The sequence below is a fragment of the Haliaeetus albicilla genome, chromosome 13, assembly GCF_947461875.1.
Source record: "Haliaeetus albicilla chromosome 13, bHalAlb1.1, whole genome shotgun sequence".
Lineage (NCBI taxonomy): Eukaryota > Metazoa > Chordata > Aves > Accipitriformes > Accipitridae > Haliaeetus > Haliaeetus albicilla.
This window is the reverse complement of record NC_091495.1, coordinates 18,943,029-18,958,763: the sequence shown is the minus strand read 5'-3', so window position 1 is coordinate 18,958,763 and position 15,735 is coordinate 18,943,029. Positions and strand designations below refer to the sequence as shown.

The following is a 15,735-nucleotide window of genomic DNA, read 5'->3' as shown; positions in this document are numbered from 1 at the left end:
GGAAAGACAGCGCCTAATTACAGTAAAGTAGCTTAGGACACAAAATGAAGACACCAAGTGAAAGGGCAGGGAGGTTTCAATGAAATAGAATCCAGGAAGCAACACTTTTGTTGTACTTAAGTTAAAAGACATTGTGTGACCAGTTTCACATTTATATTTCCTAAGACTTTTAAAAGATGTCCACATTTCCATTTGGGAAGGGCAAAAAAAAGTTTTCATGGGTAAGAGCCAAAGACAAGTGTTGAGCAGGTGTTGTAGCACCACCAGTCCTTCTTAGAGAGGACCCATAGCATCCTCTGTTGCACAAACAACAGTTTCTTTCAGAAAGTGCCAGCTGGGATCAATAATGCACTTGACTCTTGCTTGGGGTTCATAACCTCCATTGCAAATGCAGCTCTTGTAATGGGTTAAAAAAAGTCATTGGTGGCTTTGCCCTAGTTATTTTGTGTTAATTTAAGAAACACCCAACCAGACATTTTCCCTCCTTTTTCCCCCTTCACTATTTTGTCATTTTTTGTTAGAGGAACTTTGTTGAAAGCTTTTCAGGTCTGGAGTGTAACACCAAATACTTTTAACACACTAAAACATTAAACTGTGTCTCATCCTAAAATAAATGGCTCACTCAGATTTTGAGGGAGGATGACAGTTTAATGACAGTTTACAGGAGTGAAAGGCTTCTCCTGACATGAATGAGCTTGGATCAGGCCCCACATCAGATGAGCAGTGTCTGGGTCACTACAGATACTCAAAAGCTGTACAGGAACAGAACACAATTTTCTTACTGAATTCCATTACTGAGGATTTCATTAACTGGATTTTTATCCAGTTTTTCTTTTTGGGCCCCCAAGACCCAGCTTGCTTTCTGCCAGGCGAGAGAAGGCAAAGGGGTGTTTCTCTAAACCACATCTAGGTCCTCTAAAATGAGAGCAGAGCAACAAAACACTGAGCCTGCGCATCTTGCATTTACTATACACCCAAACTTTTCTAGGTCAAAGAAGACAAGGGAATAGTACAAGCTCTGAAATCAAGCCCAGATTTTTCACTATTACATAAACTAAACAATTCACAGATGACACATTCTCTCATGCCTTGATGCCTTTCTCTGGATCCAAAAGATTAATTTCCTCAACTGGACTAAGCTTGTATTCCTTCACAGTTGTGCTTTCCCATGCTGCTGGCAATGGCAGATTGACTAGAATGAGGAGTGGCTGCTGCAGGGGAAGCATTACAGATAAAAACAAAAACACAAATGAAATAGATTTGAAGGATTCTAGAACACTTTTCTCTGCTGCTAGGAGAAGCTGAAGAGCAGAAAAAACACATTAAAGCAAGAAAAAACATTAAAACTTGGTGACTGTGCATGCATGAGAAATGGTGGAAATACACACGTGAAAGACCTGGAAACAAAGCAAAGAAGAAAATGAAGTCATATGTGAGACTTTCTCTGCTCGCTCAAAAGAAACAAAAGAAAATTACTTTCCCTATTCCCACAAAAAAAGCCTGAAATTATTGTCCCAAATATTGCACTTTAACAAAGAAAGTACAGACATAGCTTTGGATCATGGACATTTCCAATGAGCCATTTACTTCAGCACTTCAGCTCACAATAACCACCACTAGAGACTCAAGAGGAAGATGCAGAATGTCACTAATGGAGATAGATACCTTTGCCATTTTGCACAAGCAGAGATTGTGCTCGGTTAGCAAAGATGATTCGATGCGTCCATCAGGCTACTCTGAGATGTTTATTTTGGATGTGCATTTGTCACCACTGTCCACTCCAGTCTAGCAACATACTACTTTGTAGCTCAATGCTTACTCTGCCATGTCTTTCTTCTCTTGCTGAATGCTTTCAATCAATCAGTTTAGTATTTGTAATAATTATTAACGACGGTTGTTAAAACAAGGGACTGGAAGCAGAACTTCTAGTTCTACTCCCTACAGGGAATGAAGCAACCTGAGGGAAGAAAAGAGGTCCACAGAAAACCAAGACTTCAAATTTTGAACATCCTAACAAACACAGTTTTCCAGTATTTGGACTTTGGCCTCATTCTCTTGAGTTAAAGTGAAAAACTGTTGCTGTTGTGACTATGCAAAGACTGTTTTTCCATCTTACATTTTGTTCTTTGCTTCTGCTGTTTTCAGTTGCCATGCCAAAGTTTCTCCTGTTTATTCTAATTGTTTTAGTGTGTCTGACTCTCATTGGTTTATATGTTTAGTCTTGTCCTGATTTAATATGAATTAAAATGCCAATGCCACGACCAGTCTGCAAATATGAGTCAGAGCAGAAACTATTTAAATAATACTATGGATGGTTCCCATCTGGTTTGATATCTAGATCATACAGAATAATGCTGGTTTTTTTTTCTACTACTATTGCCTGCTATTGCCAATGAAATGTTGATTGTGACAGTGACCACAAATATGTTTTTTTCCTGGTCCTATTAAGCCAAAAGAGTGTGGTTTACTGCATGTATGTACATGAGGTTGTTTTGATTATACTAAATTCACGTTAGAAAACTCACATTCTGCCACTGCAGTGCTACAGGACAATGAGAAAAGAATTTCCAATGAGAACAAGTGTTTTAAAAGCAAACCACTGGGCCCCTTCCCTTTAGAAGAATTTTAAGGCACACTACCCTTTCTTCCGAATTTGATTATTTCCCCAAATTACACCTGAATACTGTCTTCAACAGAAGGTCCCCATCCTTTTCCATCTCAGTCATTATGTAAGACAAAGCAAATTTCAAACTGTACATTTCCATTTCACACAGAAGTTACGCTTCTTTAAATCATTAGTTTACTGTATTGAGTAAAAATATTACATGCTAACTTTTTTTTAGTGGTGAATCTGGCTACCGTATGTCTAATACTAGCTTGAAGCTTATCTTTCTGATTTTTGGTACCTTGCCTCTACAGACCTGGGAATGTTTACCATTTAATGTCTGTCACTGAGCTTCTAGCTTTCCAGACGTATTTTAAAGGGCCAACATAGTATGTTATCAGTTTGAGTTATAACATAGCATTGTCTAGCTCTGGCAGAGTCTCAGTCAATATGATTATCTTCTAGGAAAGACAGGCTTTAGTGTTGAGTGGTGAATATGCCTATCAAACACAATGTGTCCAAAAATGTGTCTGACCTCCTTTGCGTGACTCTCACTCCTAATTTAGTTTATTCAGTCTACTCCAAATGGGTGACAGACAGGCATTTAACATCATCACTGCTGTCCATGCCTTTTACAAACTGAAACATCAGTATAAATGACAGACAAACTCACAAAACCCTGATGCTCTTTCATCCCAGCTGAAATGAACACTAGCTTTAAACCTAGAATATACAGCCCCCTCTAAATGCTGGATATAAAGACAGTCAAGAGATATCCTCCTGGCATCAATCCTAATCCTAACTTGGCAGTTTTTACCGCATTTAATAAAGCTTGCTTATTGTTCCTTATTTCATAGCTTTGCTCTCCACCTAGGCACATCCCAGCCTACAGTTTAGTACTTTACAGTAATTTACTAGGATTTTTGTAACACAGGATATATATTTAAACTATGTCTACATGGGTACTACATGGAGATTTCAGTCAGACTGAGCTGTTGTCAGCTAAATTTAAACAGACTCTTTTTCTTATTAAGTGCCTGAAGTCCTGTGCTAGTAGCAGAAAGAATGAGGCTGTCCCTTCTTTTTCAGTTGAAGCAAATTAGCTTATCACTAATAAAAAGCCCTTCACTGCTCCTTAAAGTAGAGGTTAGTAATGATGAGTCAGATACATTCTTGTGATAGCATTTGTACAATTTAAGAAACCCTCTCAGTCAAATTAAAAGTGAAATGGCTTTTCTTCAACAATTCACTTAATCTCAGTCTAACAGCATCTACGGCTACAACCCATGGTTTAATCTCTGGTTACAGTATGGCCAGTTAATATGGCTTCAAATAAATGACTGTATTTCTATCATATCAAATGCAACCAAAAAAATGGGAGTTTTCTTTTTTGTTTGCTTGTTTAAGTGTCAAGAAAAAGCCCAAAGCTGTGGCTGTCAGCAGTGCTTAAACTGGTAAATGATTTTTGGATGATTTTTTTCCCCATGTTTTAGAAAGTCAGGAAAAGGAATGTCTTCAGGTTAGAGCACCATGTTTTATATTTCAATGTAACATCGTAAGCATCTGATAGCTCATTCACACATAATGTCAAGATCAGTTCTACAAGATCTTACTCTGACTTACAAGACAACTATTCTTGGAAAGCTGCTGGTGTGTTCTGCAGATTACGTAAAGCATTAAATTTTTCTGACACAGGTGCTGTGATTATTTAAGGGTTTTCATCATTTCTACAACACATCTCTACGCCTAAACTGTACTTACTCCTCAGCATATTCTTCTAATCATGTATGCTACACTTTCTTGACCCACAGGCTTTGATATAATTGTCTGCTGATTGAGGAATTGTTTTTTTTACTGCAGAATTCCCAGCAGGACAAGCTGATGCAGTCCAGATACATATACTTTTAAATCCTATTTTAACCAAGACTGCATATATAGTTTAAAAACAGATGTGTTCAAAATAGTGCAAATCAAAGACTGATTTGCAAGTTTACTGGGGCTGACAAGGTCAGCCAGTTTAGGTTAGTATTTGCATCGTTGCCAACTCTCACAATTTTGCTGGAATTCTTCTGATATTTAGTATTCACTATAAAACCCAGGCTGCTGGAACCAAGAGTTTTCATGAACTTCTGTACTTTAATTTTTAAAAGAAGTTTCCAAACCTTACCAATGTATTAAAAAAAAAAAAAAAAGGGCAATGAGACCCGAGTACCTAGTTCTAAAAGCAAAATGAATAAAAAGGAATCAAGACATTCCTTTAAAAAAGGATTTAATAACTTAAAAACCAGCTTTGGGGTGCAGAGGTGCTAAATTTTTGAGGGTTTCCTATTTCCTCTTCTTGACCTATTTGGATATGAAGGAAGGCCTTCTCTCTGTTCTTTCAAAGTGTCACATAAAATGTCGTCTGCAAGTAGTCAACTTAGAACCTACTTTTTTCATGGAGCTAACTTCGTTTTCTTTGCAATATTAAGCTTGCTTTCTTGCTTTTCTAGTGGAGACAAGTGCTTTGAACTGAAAACATGTTACAGTTGACCAGCTTTATTCACCTTCATAAAATCGTTTCAAACTCCTCTGCTGATAAAGAGTATCAGAGTTCACGATTTCCCATGTGGGTTACTATGAAGTGCTGCTTTTCTAGCAAGGCTAGTGCCGAGCCACCTAGCACAGATGAAAACACAAACCCAAGCCTCTCTTCTCCCTAAAGTTAAAGACAGCTGATCAAAGCTCCAGCAGACAACACGTTCAAACTTCTCCCCGTTCCCACAGTCTTCTTTCAAAGTATTATTTGCAGGGCTGACATCACCCGGGCCCAGCTGCCCCCACGGGCGGCTCTGCTCCTTCCCCCTGCCCCTGCCACAGCCAACTCCTCGCCTCGGTGCCCTCCGCCCAAGGCCGAGAGCTCCTCGCCGCCGCACCAGGCGCCGACCCCGCTTCTCCTCTCGAGGCCTGGAGAGAGACCTGACACCTGCTTTCCCTGGCCCAGGGGTCGGGGTGCATCCCGGCCCAGCCTGCCCTTGGGAGGCGCAGGCAGCCTCCGCTCCGCCCCGGGCACCGAGACGCCCCGCGCTCCCTCGACCTCGGGGCCCCTCCGTCCGGCGAGGGCAGGAAGTCGGCTCCGCGCCGGGGCCTGCCGGCCTGCGGGAGCCCCCCCTGGGTACTAACCTGACCAGATCGGTCATACAGGATCCCACAACCACCACCTCAGCGGCCATGGCGCCAGGACACAGGGCAGCCGCAAGCCCCACAGCCTAGCCAAGGCGCTGCCCAGGCCTTGGACCCTGGACCCGGCCTTCGCGCCAGGCCCCGCCGTCGTCGCGGCGGCTTCCCCTGTTGCTACGGGCGACGGGCGGGGGAGGAGGCGGCGGCGGCCGGCCCGCAGGGGCCTTCGGTCGGGAGGGGTGACGCTGGCGAACGCCTGCTGGCAGGGCCACCCCCTCCCCTCCTCGCCCTCTCCCCCGCCCCGCTTCGGCCGCGACGGAACCGCAGCCCCACGCCTGCGCGGCGGGACGGCCCGCCAGGCACTGCGGCGGCCGCCAATATGGAGGCCAGCGAAGACCCCTCCGGCCCGAGGAGCGGCGGCGGGGGGCGGAGGCGCGCACGCCGCGTGGCGGGGCGGGAGCGGGGGCGCGCACGCTGGGCGCGGGTGGACGGGACGTGCGCGTGTCCGCGGCCGTTGCTAAGCAGCTGTGTTCCGGCCGCCGTAGGTATGGCGGGGCCCGGGCTGGGCCGGGCACGGGCGGGAGGGAGTTAGCGCCCCTGCCAGCCCCGGGGGAGCGGCGCGGTGGGCGGGCGGGCTGGCTTCTGCCCCGGCCCTCGCCCCCGCCTCCTCCACCAGCCCCGGGGAGCTCGGGGCGAGCGGGGACCCGGCGCCGGAGGCTGCAGGCCTGGCTTGGCGGAGCTGGCCGGGAGGTGGCACGGGGGCCGGTACGGCCCAGGGCGACGACTGGCCTAAGCACCGCCCGGCCGTGGCCCGGCCCGCTTCCGGGCGCCGCCGCCGTGGCGGGGCGGGGCGGCGCGGCGCGGCACGCAGCGCCTGGGGTGGCGGGGCCCGCCGCCTTCGCATGAGGCGGCCGCGGCTCGTAGTGTCGGCACGTGGCCTGGGGAGCCTCGCCGAGGCGGGGGCCGGCGGGGGAGGGAGCGGGGCTGGGCAGGGGTCAGTCCAGTGTGCGTTCTGTCGTGCCGAGGCTGAGGGAATTTGGGGGTTTATTCGGAGCTCCGCAGATCCACGTCACAGGTTGTGTTGCAGGCTGGCGGGGATGCGTTCCGGCGCGGTGGCAGGAGGTGGAGGTGGTCGTGGGGTCCCCTCGTTTCCCCACACCCAGACACCTGTGACTGCCACCCTCAAAGTGAAAATCACAAAACCAGATTGCCGACAGCCAAGCCCAGAGGGTTAGACAGGAGAGGTTCCCTCGTGCTTCAAGGCCTCCATCGCAGTATTTGCCTCTGCCTTCTTGCAGCTTCACTTAACGCCCATAATGTTATTACTGGTGGTGGAGGAACAGAGTATCTTGCGTCCGGACATTCTCTGGTGCCCAAAGCAGTGTCTGGGCTTTTATGATTGCTGTGAAGCATATGTTATGTTTGCCTGAAGTTGTTATGATAGGCAGCTGAATCTAAAAGGATTCAACTATTAGTTTGTTTACTTCTTTCAAATGTTTTGTTTTGGAAGGGAAACGATATAGTGGATGTTGTTTTTGTTAATTCCCTTGAGTTTGTTTGTGTTGTTTCCGGTACTGTGGGAAAATTAAGCTGGGGAAAAATATGTATACGACAACTCAAACTTATGAAAATGTTACTTATTGTGTTATAGTTTGTAAAGACCTTTGTTTACAAAATAAATCAGTGAGTTTAATCGATAGTGAGCCTTTAAGTATTGTGTATGTGGCTTGTTATGTAGAAGGTATTGTGGATCTTAAAGAAATGATGCAGTAAAACCAGGAAAAGTGGATAGCAGTCATTTACATCTTGTTTTGACAATATCTACATATTTTATTAACAAAAAGGTAAGGGATCTCATCTTGCAGTTGATTTTGGAAGGTACATCTGTTCAACTTTGATCACCAAGTGTATCTCTTGTGAGACATCTCTTATATCTCATAATTCTACCCTCACAACACTTACAGTCCCCTTAAAGTGTGCCATTATCAGAACCAACTCTGAGATCTTTGAGTATACCTTTAAGATTACTAGAAAGATAGCATGTTTTTCAGCATGTTTTTCATGGTTTACAAAGTTCTTACCTTCATCAGTCCAGCTGCCCCTCCGCTTGAAATTACTTTTCCCTACAGTAGAGCTGGGATGACTGAAATATGTGCCCTGTTTTAGCCACTCTTGCGCAAAGTACCATTTTAGTTTAAACTCACTTTTATTAGCGGTTCAATCTAAGCTATTGGACTCTGCGTTGAAATAGGTCAACGGGGCTTGTGTTCTTTCAGTGCCTCTGGGGAAGAATAAAGGTGAGTAGGCAGAAATTTTTGGTAGAAAAGTAACAGAGGAGGTAGCATCTTAAATTGCTGCAGGTGTTTGCTAAGCAAACTGAAGTTATTGCCCATTGTCAATTATGGCGAATCATATATGTGAAGAGAACATGTTATATGTTAGGACATGGGTATTTACTCTTCAGCTTCCTTGCTGTCATAAAATGTAAGAACCAGTGTATTAAAGATAAATACTATTTTTAGGAAGTCTTTATTAGTTTTTTTTGTTTGCCTTAAAGTGCCTGGCTTTTGCTTTATTCAGATACATTCCGAATAGCTAGGATAAATACTCCTTCTTGACCATTGCTTCGTACTACTTCAAGATGAATGACTTTCATGAGAACAAAATGTATAACTTCAATGTTGCTACCAGTTACAGGGAATTAATCAGTTTGTAGCATATCCATTAGTTACAACTAATGCTTGTGAAGTGAGTGTTAGAAACAACAGAAAATTGCAACTATCGCCATGAGTTGTTCACACCCTCTTTATAGAACACATAAATACAGCAGTCCACATGTGGCATTTTGTAAGGAAGTAAGCAAGTTTAAGTATGAGCTCTCCTGCCCCACTTGTCAGAGGCATGTTTATGTTACCTTAAGTAATTTACGGCTTTGTTTTCTAAAACTGTCAGCTTCAGTTAATTTTCAGATGAAACTCTGTGCCTAAAAATATGATCAAATATGTTAAGTTAACATTTTAATAGGTTACTTACCTTTCTTTTCTTTCACTTCTCCTACCAGAGTCTCTTGTCCACTCTAGCCTTTTTGTGGTGCAATGAGTTAAAATGTGTGCATGATCAGTTTCTGCATTTCAGCTAAAAAGCAGCAGGTTCTTAAAAGTGTGTTAACTTAGTGGCCTAACTGATTTAGCATAGGGTCACCCAATTGCAAGCACTTCTGAAAAAGCTTAAAACGTGTATACATCAGCTTCCTGATTTTTTTGTGAATGAAGGTACCTTTCAAAGAGTATGGTGATACCACTGAAAGAAAAGCAGTGTTAGCCTTTGAAAGGCATCGTGAAATGCTGTAAATAGCTACCTAATGAAGTAATGTAAAAGTAATGCTGATAATGGTTACACTAGTGGTATTAGAAATTACAAAGGAGAATATGGAGCAATAATCAAACCTTTGGTCCCATTGCAATCAGTAATGTAAGTCCCATTGATTTCAGTGGAAGCAGAACAAATGTGTCTTGTCAATTGTACACTCTTAACGGAAATGCTTACAAGAAGGGCTAGGCTGTGAAGTGTCAGAATGGCCCTCAGTTTTACTTCCCTTTCTTGTAGGGATAGGATCTTAACTAAAGGAGCCTAGGACATAAGTCTGGTTTTATGTTGACATTGAATAAATGGGCTTCATTGAAAGTTGCAGCGGTAGGAGAAAAAAAATTACCTGTATTTATTTTTTCTTTATAAACCCGTGCACACTTCACTTACTCTACATTCCTGATCCTTTGCATGCTTAGCTTTTTTTCTTTTGATGTTTGCAGAGTGCATGTGAATTTACATCAAACAAGTAGGATGTTTTTTTATTTTATTTCCCCCCCTTACCATCCCTGTGCAGCTCAAGACCAAAGGAAAGAGGAACGTAGTAAAATGTCACCTGAAGTTGCCTTGAACAGAATTTCTCCAGCACTCTCGCCCTTCATTTCCAGTGTGGTCAGAAATGGAAAAGTAGGACTGGATGCTACTAATTGTTTACGGATTACAGACTTGAAATCTGGGTAAGTGAGTTCCTAATCCAAAAAGATTACCCTACCCCTCACAGTTAAGATGTCTTTTCAGGACAGAATTTTACTAGGTTCATGTGTATTTAAGTATTTCCAATATATCTGAAGCTGACATACTGGCTACATTATTTTTTGTCTTACTACTATTTTGTAGTCTGGGAGACTTAATTTGTCATATTGTTGGCAATAAGAATCTTGTTAAAACACTTTCATTGCTGCCACTTGATAGTGTTGGTTTTCAGCAGTGAGATACTTATAAACAGTTTTTCCTGTTGTTTATCATTTGCTTACTCAATCTTTTCTGTAAATTAAAAACTTGAAGATAAATTTGTGTGACCTTGCCTGTAGTCATGAATATGCTAAATAAGGAAAAAAAATGAACTTTATCTGACCCTCCTCAGGATCAGTACATCAAGTGGCTGTTGGGCCAAGTGTTTGAAATAGGCCAAGCTACTCCTTTTATTTTAAATTCCAGAAGGTTTCATGATGGTTTTCAGATAGTAATAAAGTTTGGGATCCACATGTACAAAGGGACTTTGGTGCGTAACCTCTGTGAATAATACATGGGGGAAGTGAAATGCTTAGAGTTTACTTTAGTCATTCTGCAGAGAGGGGAGACTCCCAAGGGGGCTGATAAAAGAATACTTTAAGATGAGACACGTCAAAAATTGCTTTATTCTTTTAGAGCTGGGCATCTAATGGCGTCCCTGATTCAGGTATTTATTTGATACTGGAGTCCAGAGCCTGAAATTACTTTAGCTTAAGGTGTCTAAATCACCACTTTTGTACAAACTGCTGCTTTGTGTATCATTGTGAATGATAGCATAACCCAGTAGATCTTGAGAACCACCACAAATCACTGTTGTTTAAAATTTAGTTCTGCTGAAAACTTTTGTTTAGTATGCTTCTGTAGGCTGCTTTATTGTGGTTTCATGGAGAGTTTGGGAGGTCCTTTTCTGGTAGTTACAATGCCTTTTCAGGAAGGAGGTGTGAATTCTAGGGTTAGTTTGAAAGGAACCATTCCCTCCCTATAAGGTGCTGTGACAGAGTACAGATTTACTTGGAAGTATGAAAAGCTATAACTTTGTTAGTGTTGTCTGGCTTGGCATTTATGCTTGCAAATTATGCGAGACAGGCTGAGCAGTTATGCATCTGCTGCTGTCGTTTCACGCTAGACCTTGCTTTCTCTTGAATTAGTCTTCTAGGAAAGCTGAGATGGGAGCTATCTTACATTTCTCCTGTTGAGCCTGAGAGAAGGAAATACAAAAAAAGGTAGAGAGAAAACACAGCTGTAGCCTGGTGGTAAAGGTATCAGCTTGTCGGGAGGTAGATAAGGGTTTTGCTGTCTGCTCACTGAATGTTTATGCTGCCTGCATTTAAAATAATAGATTAAAATAATATAAAGTGGTGTTTTCTAGCTGACTCTTTGCAGAGGTATTTTTAATAAGTGTCTAAAGTTTTTGGCCAGTGATCTTGCTGATAAGATCTTGAATTAACTTTGATAAATCCTGAATGTTTTCCAAGAGTTTATTCTTTAAAAAACTAAAACCTGCCCCCAACTGCACCTGTCACCCAAACCCAGTGATTCAAACTGTATAGTAACTGTTGAACATGGAGTCTATAACACAAGTACAGCACCTGACAGAGGTTGTCCCATATCTTGTTTAAAGGTATAGGCTCAGCTATATGCAAGTGCTAGCAATATTTTTTTTTCTTGTTCTGGAACATGGAAATGAACCTCATTCTTTATGCTGAGGCTTTTTTATGGCTTGAGGTTATTAGGGGCTGGAGCTGGGATAATCGAGATTCTGCATTTAGTTGAGAATTATTTTTTAAGGTGGGTTTTTTTGAACAAATAAGTTTCTTAAAAACAGTCTAAACAGAATTTATTAGCAATTACTTGAAATTTCTTTGAAATGTAAATTTCATGCATATGGGTTTTTAGGAAAGATTTTTCTTGTTTGTTACAACTAAGTCATTGTTTGAAATTTTCTATTATAAATAAACTAATTTATGCACGAGTGTGGAAATACAAAGTTCCTTGTGATTTAGTGCTTTATGATGTCGTTGAACAGGTAAACAGTGTAACATTACTTCACATAAGATGGACGCATCACAGAATTATAGAGAAGTCCCTTCCATGACTGAACTAGATCTTGAGCTGTCTTTAACCTTTGATATAGGAGCATTTGGGACTCCACAGACTGTTCTTGAGAGGTCCATGTCAGTTGATTAATAACAAAATCCTCAACCCACCATATTATCAGTAGATTTATATTTGTTGCTGGATACTGCCTCTAAAGGAAGACATTGTAGGGCTCAGAGAATCCAAAAAAGGATTGAAAACCATTTGTCTACTCTCCTCCCCTATCCTCACATCACGAGATTATTCAAACCCTTGTATACATTCACTTTCATTAAGCTTTTTTTAAAGAGAGAAATGACAATGCAGAGGAAATAGGTAGAGGCAAATGTAGGTGATACCTACGTGAAGAAACAGAAGTATAAGGACATAGAGGCTGGACATTAACAGGAGGTAAATGAAGAGAACAGTTGTTAGAGAAATGGGGATGAGGTTCATCCTCAGTTGTAAAACTCCCTTCAGTTTCAGTGGGGCTGAATGAAGCTTTAAACTTAAGAAGTAGAACAGGAAGGCGGGGGAAGAGGTACTAGATTAAATGTTTGAAGTTAAATAAAAAGCAGTTCTTGATCTCAAATGAATAGACTGTTTATAAGTACTATGAGTTCAGAATCTTTGCTTTTGAATAGTGATTGTACGTTTATTGACACATGAAAGGGACTGTAAACACATTATTTCCACAGCCTAGCTTGAGTTTATTACAGAGTGTGCGAATATTTTATGCTTTAACTGGTATGTTCTGTGGAAGATTTTTAAGAATAAAATAAATACAGTTTTACTGTAACATTTAAGATGTTAAAATACTTAAAGTAATAATCTTAATAGCTATTAACTTTGAAAACAGAAGCTTCTGGGTCAAGGGGAGGAGCTGCATGGCTGCTCCACTGTCATGTACCACAGTTACTCTGATAGAAAATTAGGGGTTACTGTAGTTACTCCACTTCCCTGAAGAACCAGTGCTTTACAATGTATAACAAAACAAAATTACAAACTGAAGATCCATCCATTCTCATTTCTTAGGTTTTAGAAACTGGACCTGTGGTTAACAGGGAATAATGGTAACATGCTGAATACAGTAGTATCTCCAAGGCCTTGCCCATTCAGAGCCTTGGTTTTCAGATTCTCAAAAGTGGAAGGAATTTCCCTTTTATTTCACCAGTGTAATATCAAGTTCCAGGTTTATAGCCTATCATGTCAGTTGATTTTGATTTTTAAATGGCAAACATATTAAGCCTTTAATTATTGGAAGAGTCATTCCATATGTCACATGGTTTTAGTAACGAGCTTATTTTGCACTTATTCTAACTTATTGCTAAGATTGCTTGGTTTTGTTGTGTTTTATAAACTGTATTAAAGAGCTGATGTTAGATTAAAAGTATGAAGTATGATGATATGTTAATTTACTTTGCTTGCAAGTGTGGGAGGGAAATATAGTAAGGAAATCCTATTGTTTTGGAGTCTTTGAGTATGTAAATATTTTATAATAATATGTTACAGTTCTATAATGTCTGTGTGTTTTACAAACTTATTAGACAGTACCAGTCTCATCACTTACATACATTTACATGTATGAGTAGGACCTTCAGGATCAAGTCCTATTTATAGGAATTATATGGCCACTGCAGAGTGAGTCAAAAAATGTGAGTATCCCCAAACTGAGCTCAGCAATATGGCATGACAGGAAAGAAGGAAACTCTTCAATAGAAATTGTAATAAAAAGTTAGGTGGCCAAGTCTGCAGAGCTATTACCTTCTTTCTTGTAAAAAGGGCTCCACAGTGAACAAAAATAGAACCTGAGTGTTAGGTCACATCTGAAATATAGCAGCTTTAGCAGCATTGATTCTGGTGATAAGAAAACCCTGGCAGGCATGTCTGTTGCATTAATAAAAGACATTCTTTGAGATGACAGAGTGGATCAAAGCATTTTAACTCTTGCATAGGATATTACCTTGTTCTAGACCCAAAGAAAATATTGCTGTCAATTGAGTTAATGCCGTATATTGTATCATTCGGTTAATCTTCAGTGGTGTCTCTTTGCAATAATGACCCATCTTAATTAGATACTACAGTCTACGCATAACCAACTGAATTGTGGCTAAGGCATTTTGCTTAGCGTTTATACATATAATCATGGGAAAGATGCTGAATAGGGAGAAGTGAGTATTAGGTAGATTTAGAAATACAGGACATTTTCCGATGTGAAGGGTGTTTAATTATTGTATAATGTAGAATCCAATTATTTAAGAGGCTGCTGCTTTTCCTATGGTGTGTTACAATACTGAAAAACATATTTGTGGTGGTCATTGCCTTTGAGAACTTTTTTTTCCTTACAGCTGTTCATCAGAGCCCATGCTTGAGCCTCGAATTATGCTGCAAGCCTATTCTTACTCAACAAACTTTATTTTGTTTTTTAAATCACTTTGATGTGTTGCACCAGACAGAATTTCAAAATGAATACAGTGATTTAAAGCTGCATACATTAAGATTCTATTTTTCTTTTTAGATATCCACTCATAACAAAATTTTAAATTTCGTACTTGTTTGGTTATACTTACTCCATATTTATGAGGAGATTAACTGTGGAATTTTTATGTAAATGGTTCGTAGTAAGCCTTGTTGGTATTTGGTTCTTTGCACCTCTCTGATTCGCTGTTGATTTCTGCCTATTTGCTTGATACTGAGCTATGTTTACAATTAGTTATGTTCCTGAAAGAAACCTATATGAAGAGTGGTCAGAAGACTGTAGTACTATCTGAAGTAGATTTTACCATACAAATTTACTATCAAGCTGTAATAAGATATTTATAACTTTATTGCCCTGCTTCCTAGTGAGCAGTGATGATTTACGTTTTTGTGTTATCGAGTAGACTGCAATATACTTTGGTATTTCCCATTCTTTTGGGCATTTCCTGTTTTAAAGTAAATATGCATTTTATGTGAGTATTTAATGAAATAATGTTGGTTTTTAACTGTGAAATACTATTACAATACTGTAGCAGTTATTTAAAGTTTTTGCTTATCTTTTGCTTTTGATTAATTTAAATTGAAAGATTCTAATTCAGTTACCTGAGGAGAGTTCGCATTCCATCACTCACATTGATACCTAAAGGTAGTTTTTTTTTTAACATGCATTTTGCTTATGTATGAAGTTTGAGTTGAGCTGACCCTTCTGAACACAATTACTAAGAAAAGCTGTTTTAAAAAATAATTATGTTCTGAATAAAATATATACTTGAAAGGATGTGACAGTTTCTGGGAGAGGCATGATCTTATGACTCCTTTACTGCTGTATTGGATAAGTCTTAAAACTATTACTTTTGAACAGAATAGGTCCTTTCATTCCAGTTTCTGATAACAAATATATTTCTTCACTACAAAGAATCTTATTACTAGTAGCTTGTTGTCACTCAAGCAAAATTTAACGGGCTGAAACTCTGATGGGACAATGTGAGAGAGTTGTCACTGTGGAGCAGCACTTGGAACTTCAAACAGCAATTTTTCTGTGCTAGTCCAAAAAGACTGTCTGTCTCCAATATTGCTCTCTCCTGCATTTGTTTCCGAATGCTGAAAAAACAAAGGCAATATGTCTGCCTAGTAAAGATCTAAGTGTAGTGCATACATTTGGTAATGGTTTTGTAAATATTCTCCACAAAGTTTGGTATTTTTTTACACCAATTTTAAACAAGGTGCTTGAAGTTGTTCAGAAAAAAGTTTGTCAGTTTCAAGTGCTATGAGTAAAGAAAGGATTTTAAAAAGTAAAGGTAGTATTAAATAGTTGCTGT

General features: G+C 40.5%; 2 protein-coding genes across 7 annotated transcripts in view; one reads left to right on the top strand and one right to left on the bottom strand.

The window, feature by feature from the left end:
* The window catches only part of RBKS (ribokinase), a 70,416-nt gene extending 64,253 nt beyond the window's left edge, over nt 1-6,163 (bottom strand). Inside the window, exon 1 of one of the 5 annotated variants that reach the window (XM_069800340.1) lies at nt 5,768-6,163. In XM_069800340.1, coding sequence (XP_069656441.1) covers nt 5,768-5,817 — 50 coding nt within the window. In that variant the 5' untranslated portion in view covers nt 5,818-6,163. The remainder of the gene's footprint in view (nt 1-5,767) is intronic. The other 4 variants (XM_069800338.1, XM_069800341.1, XM_069800339.1 and 1 more) reach the window with 4 other exon arrangements.
* The window catches only part of BABAM2 (BRISC and BRCA1 A complex member 2), a 179,944-nt gene continuing 170,350 nt past the window's right edge, over nt 6,142-15,735 (top strand). Inside the window, exons 1-2 of one of the 2 annotated variants that reach the window (XM_069800335.1) lie at nt 6,142-6,309; nt 9,648-9,807. In XM_069800335.1, coding sequence (XP_069656436.1) covers nt 6,144-6,309; nt 9,648-9,807 — 326 coding nt within the window. In that variant the 5' untranslated portion in view covers nt 6,142-6,143. Of the gene's footprint in view, nt 6,310-9,031; nt 9,458-9,647; nt 9,808-15,735 lie in introns of those variants that run through there. The other variant, XM_069800336.1, reaches the window with a different exon arrangement.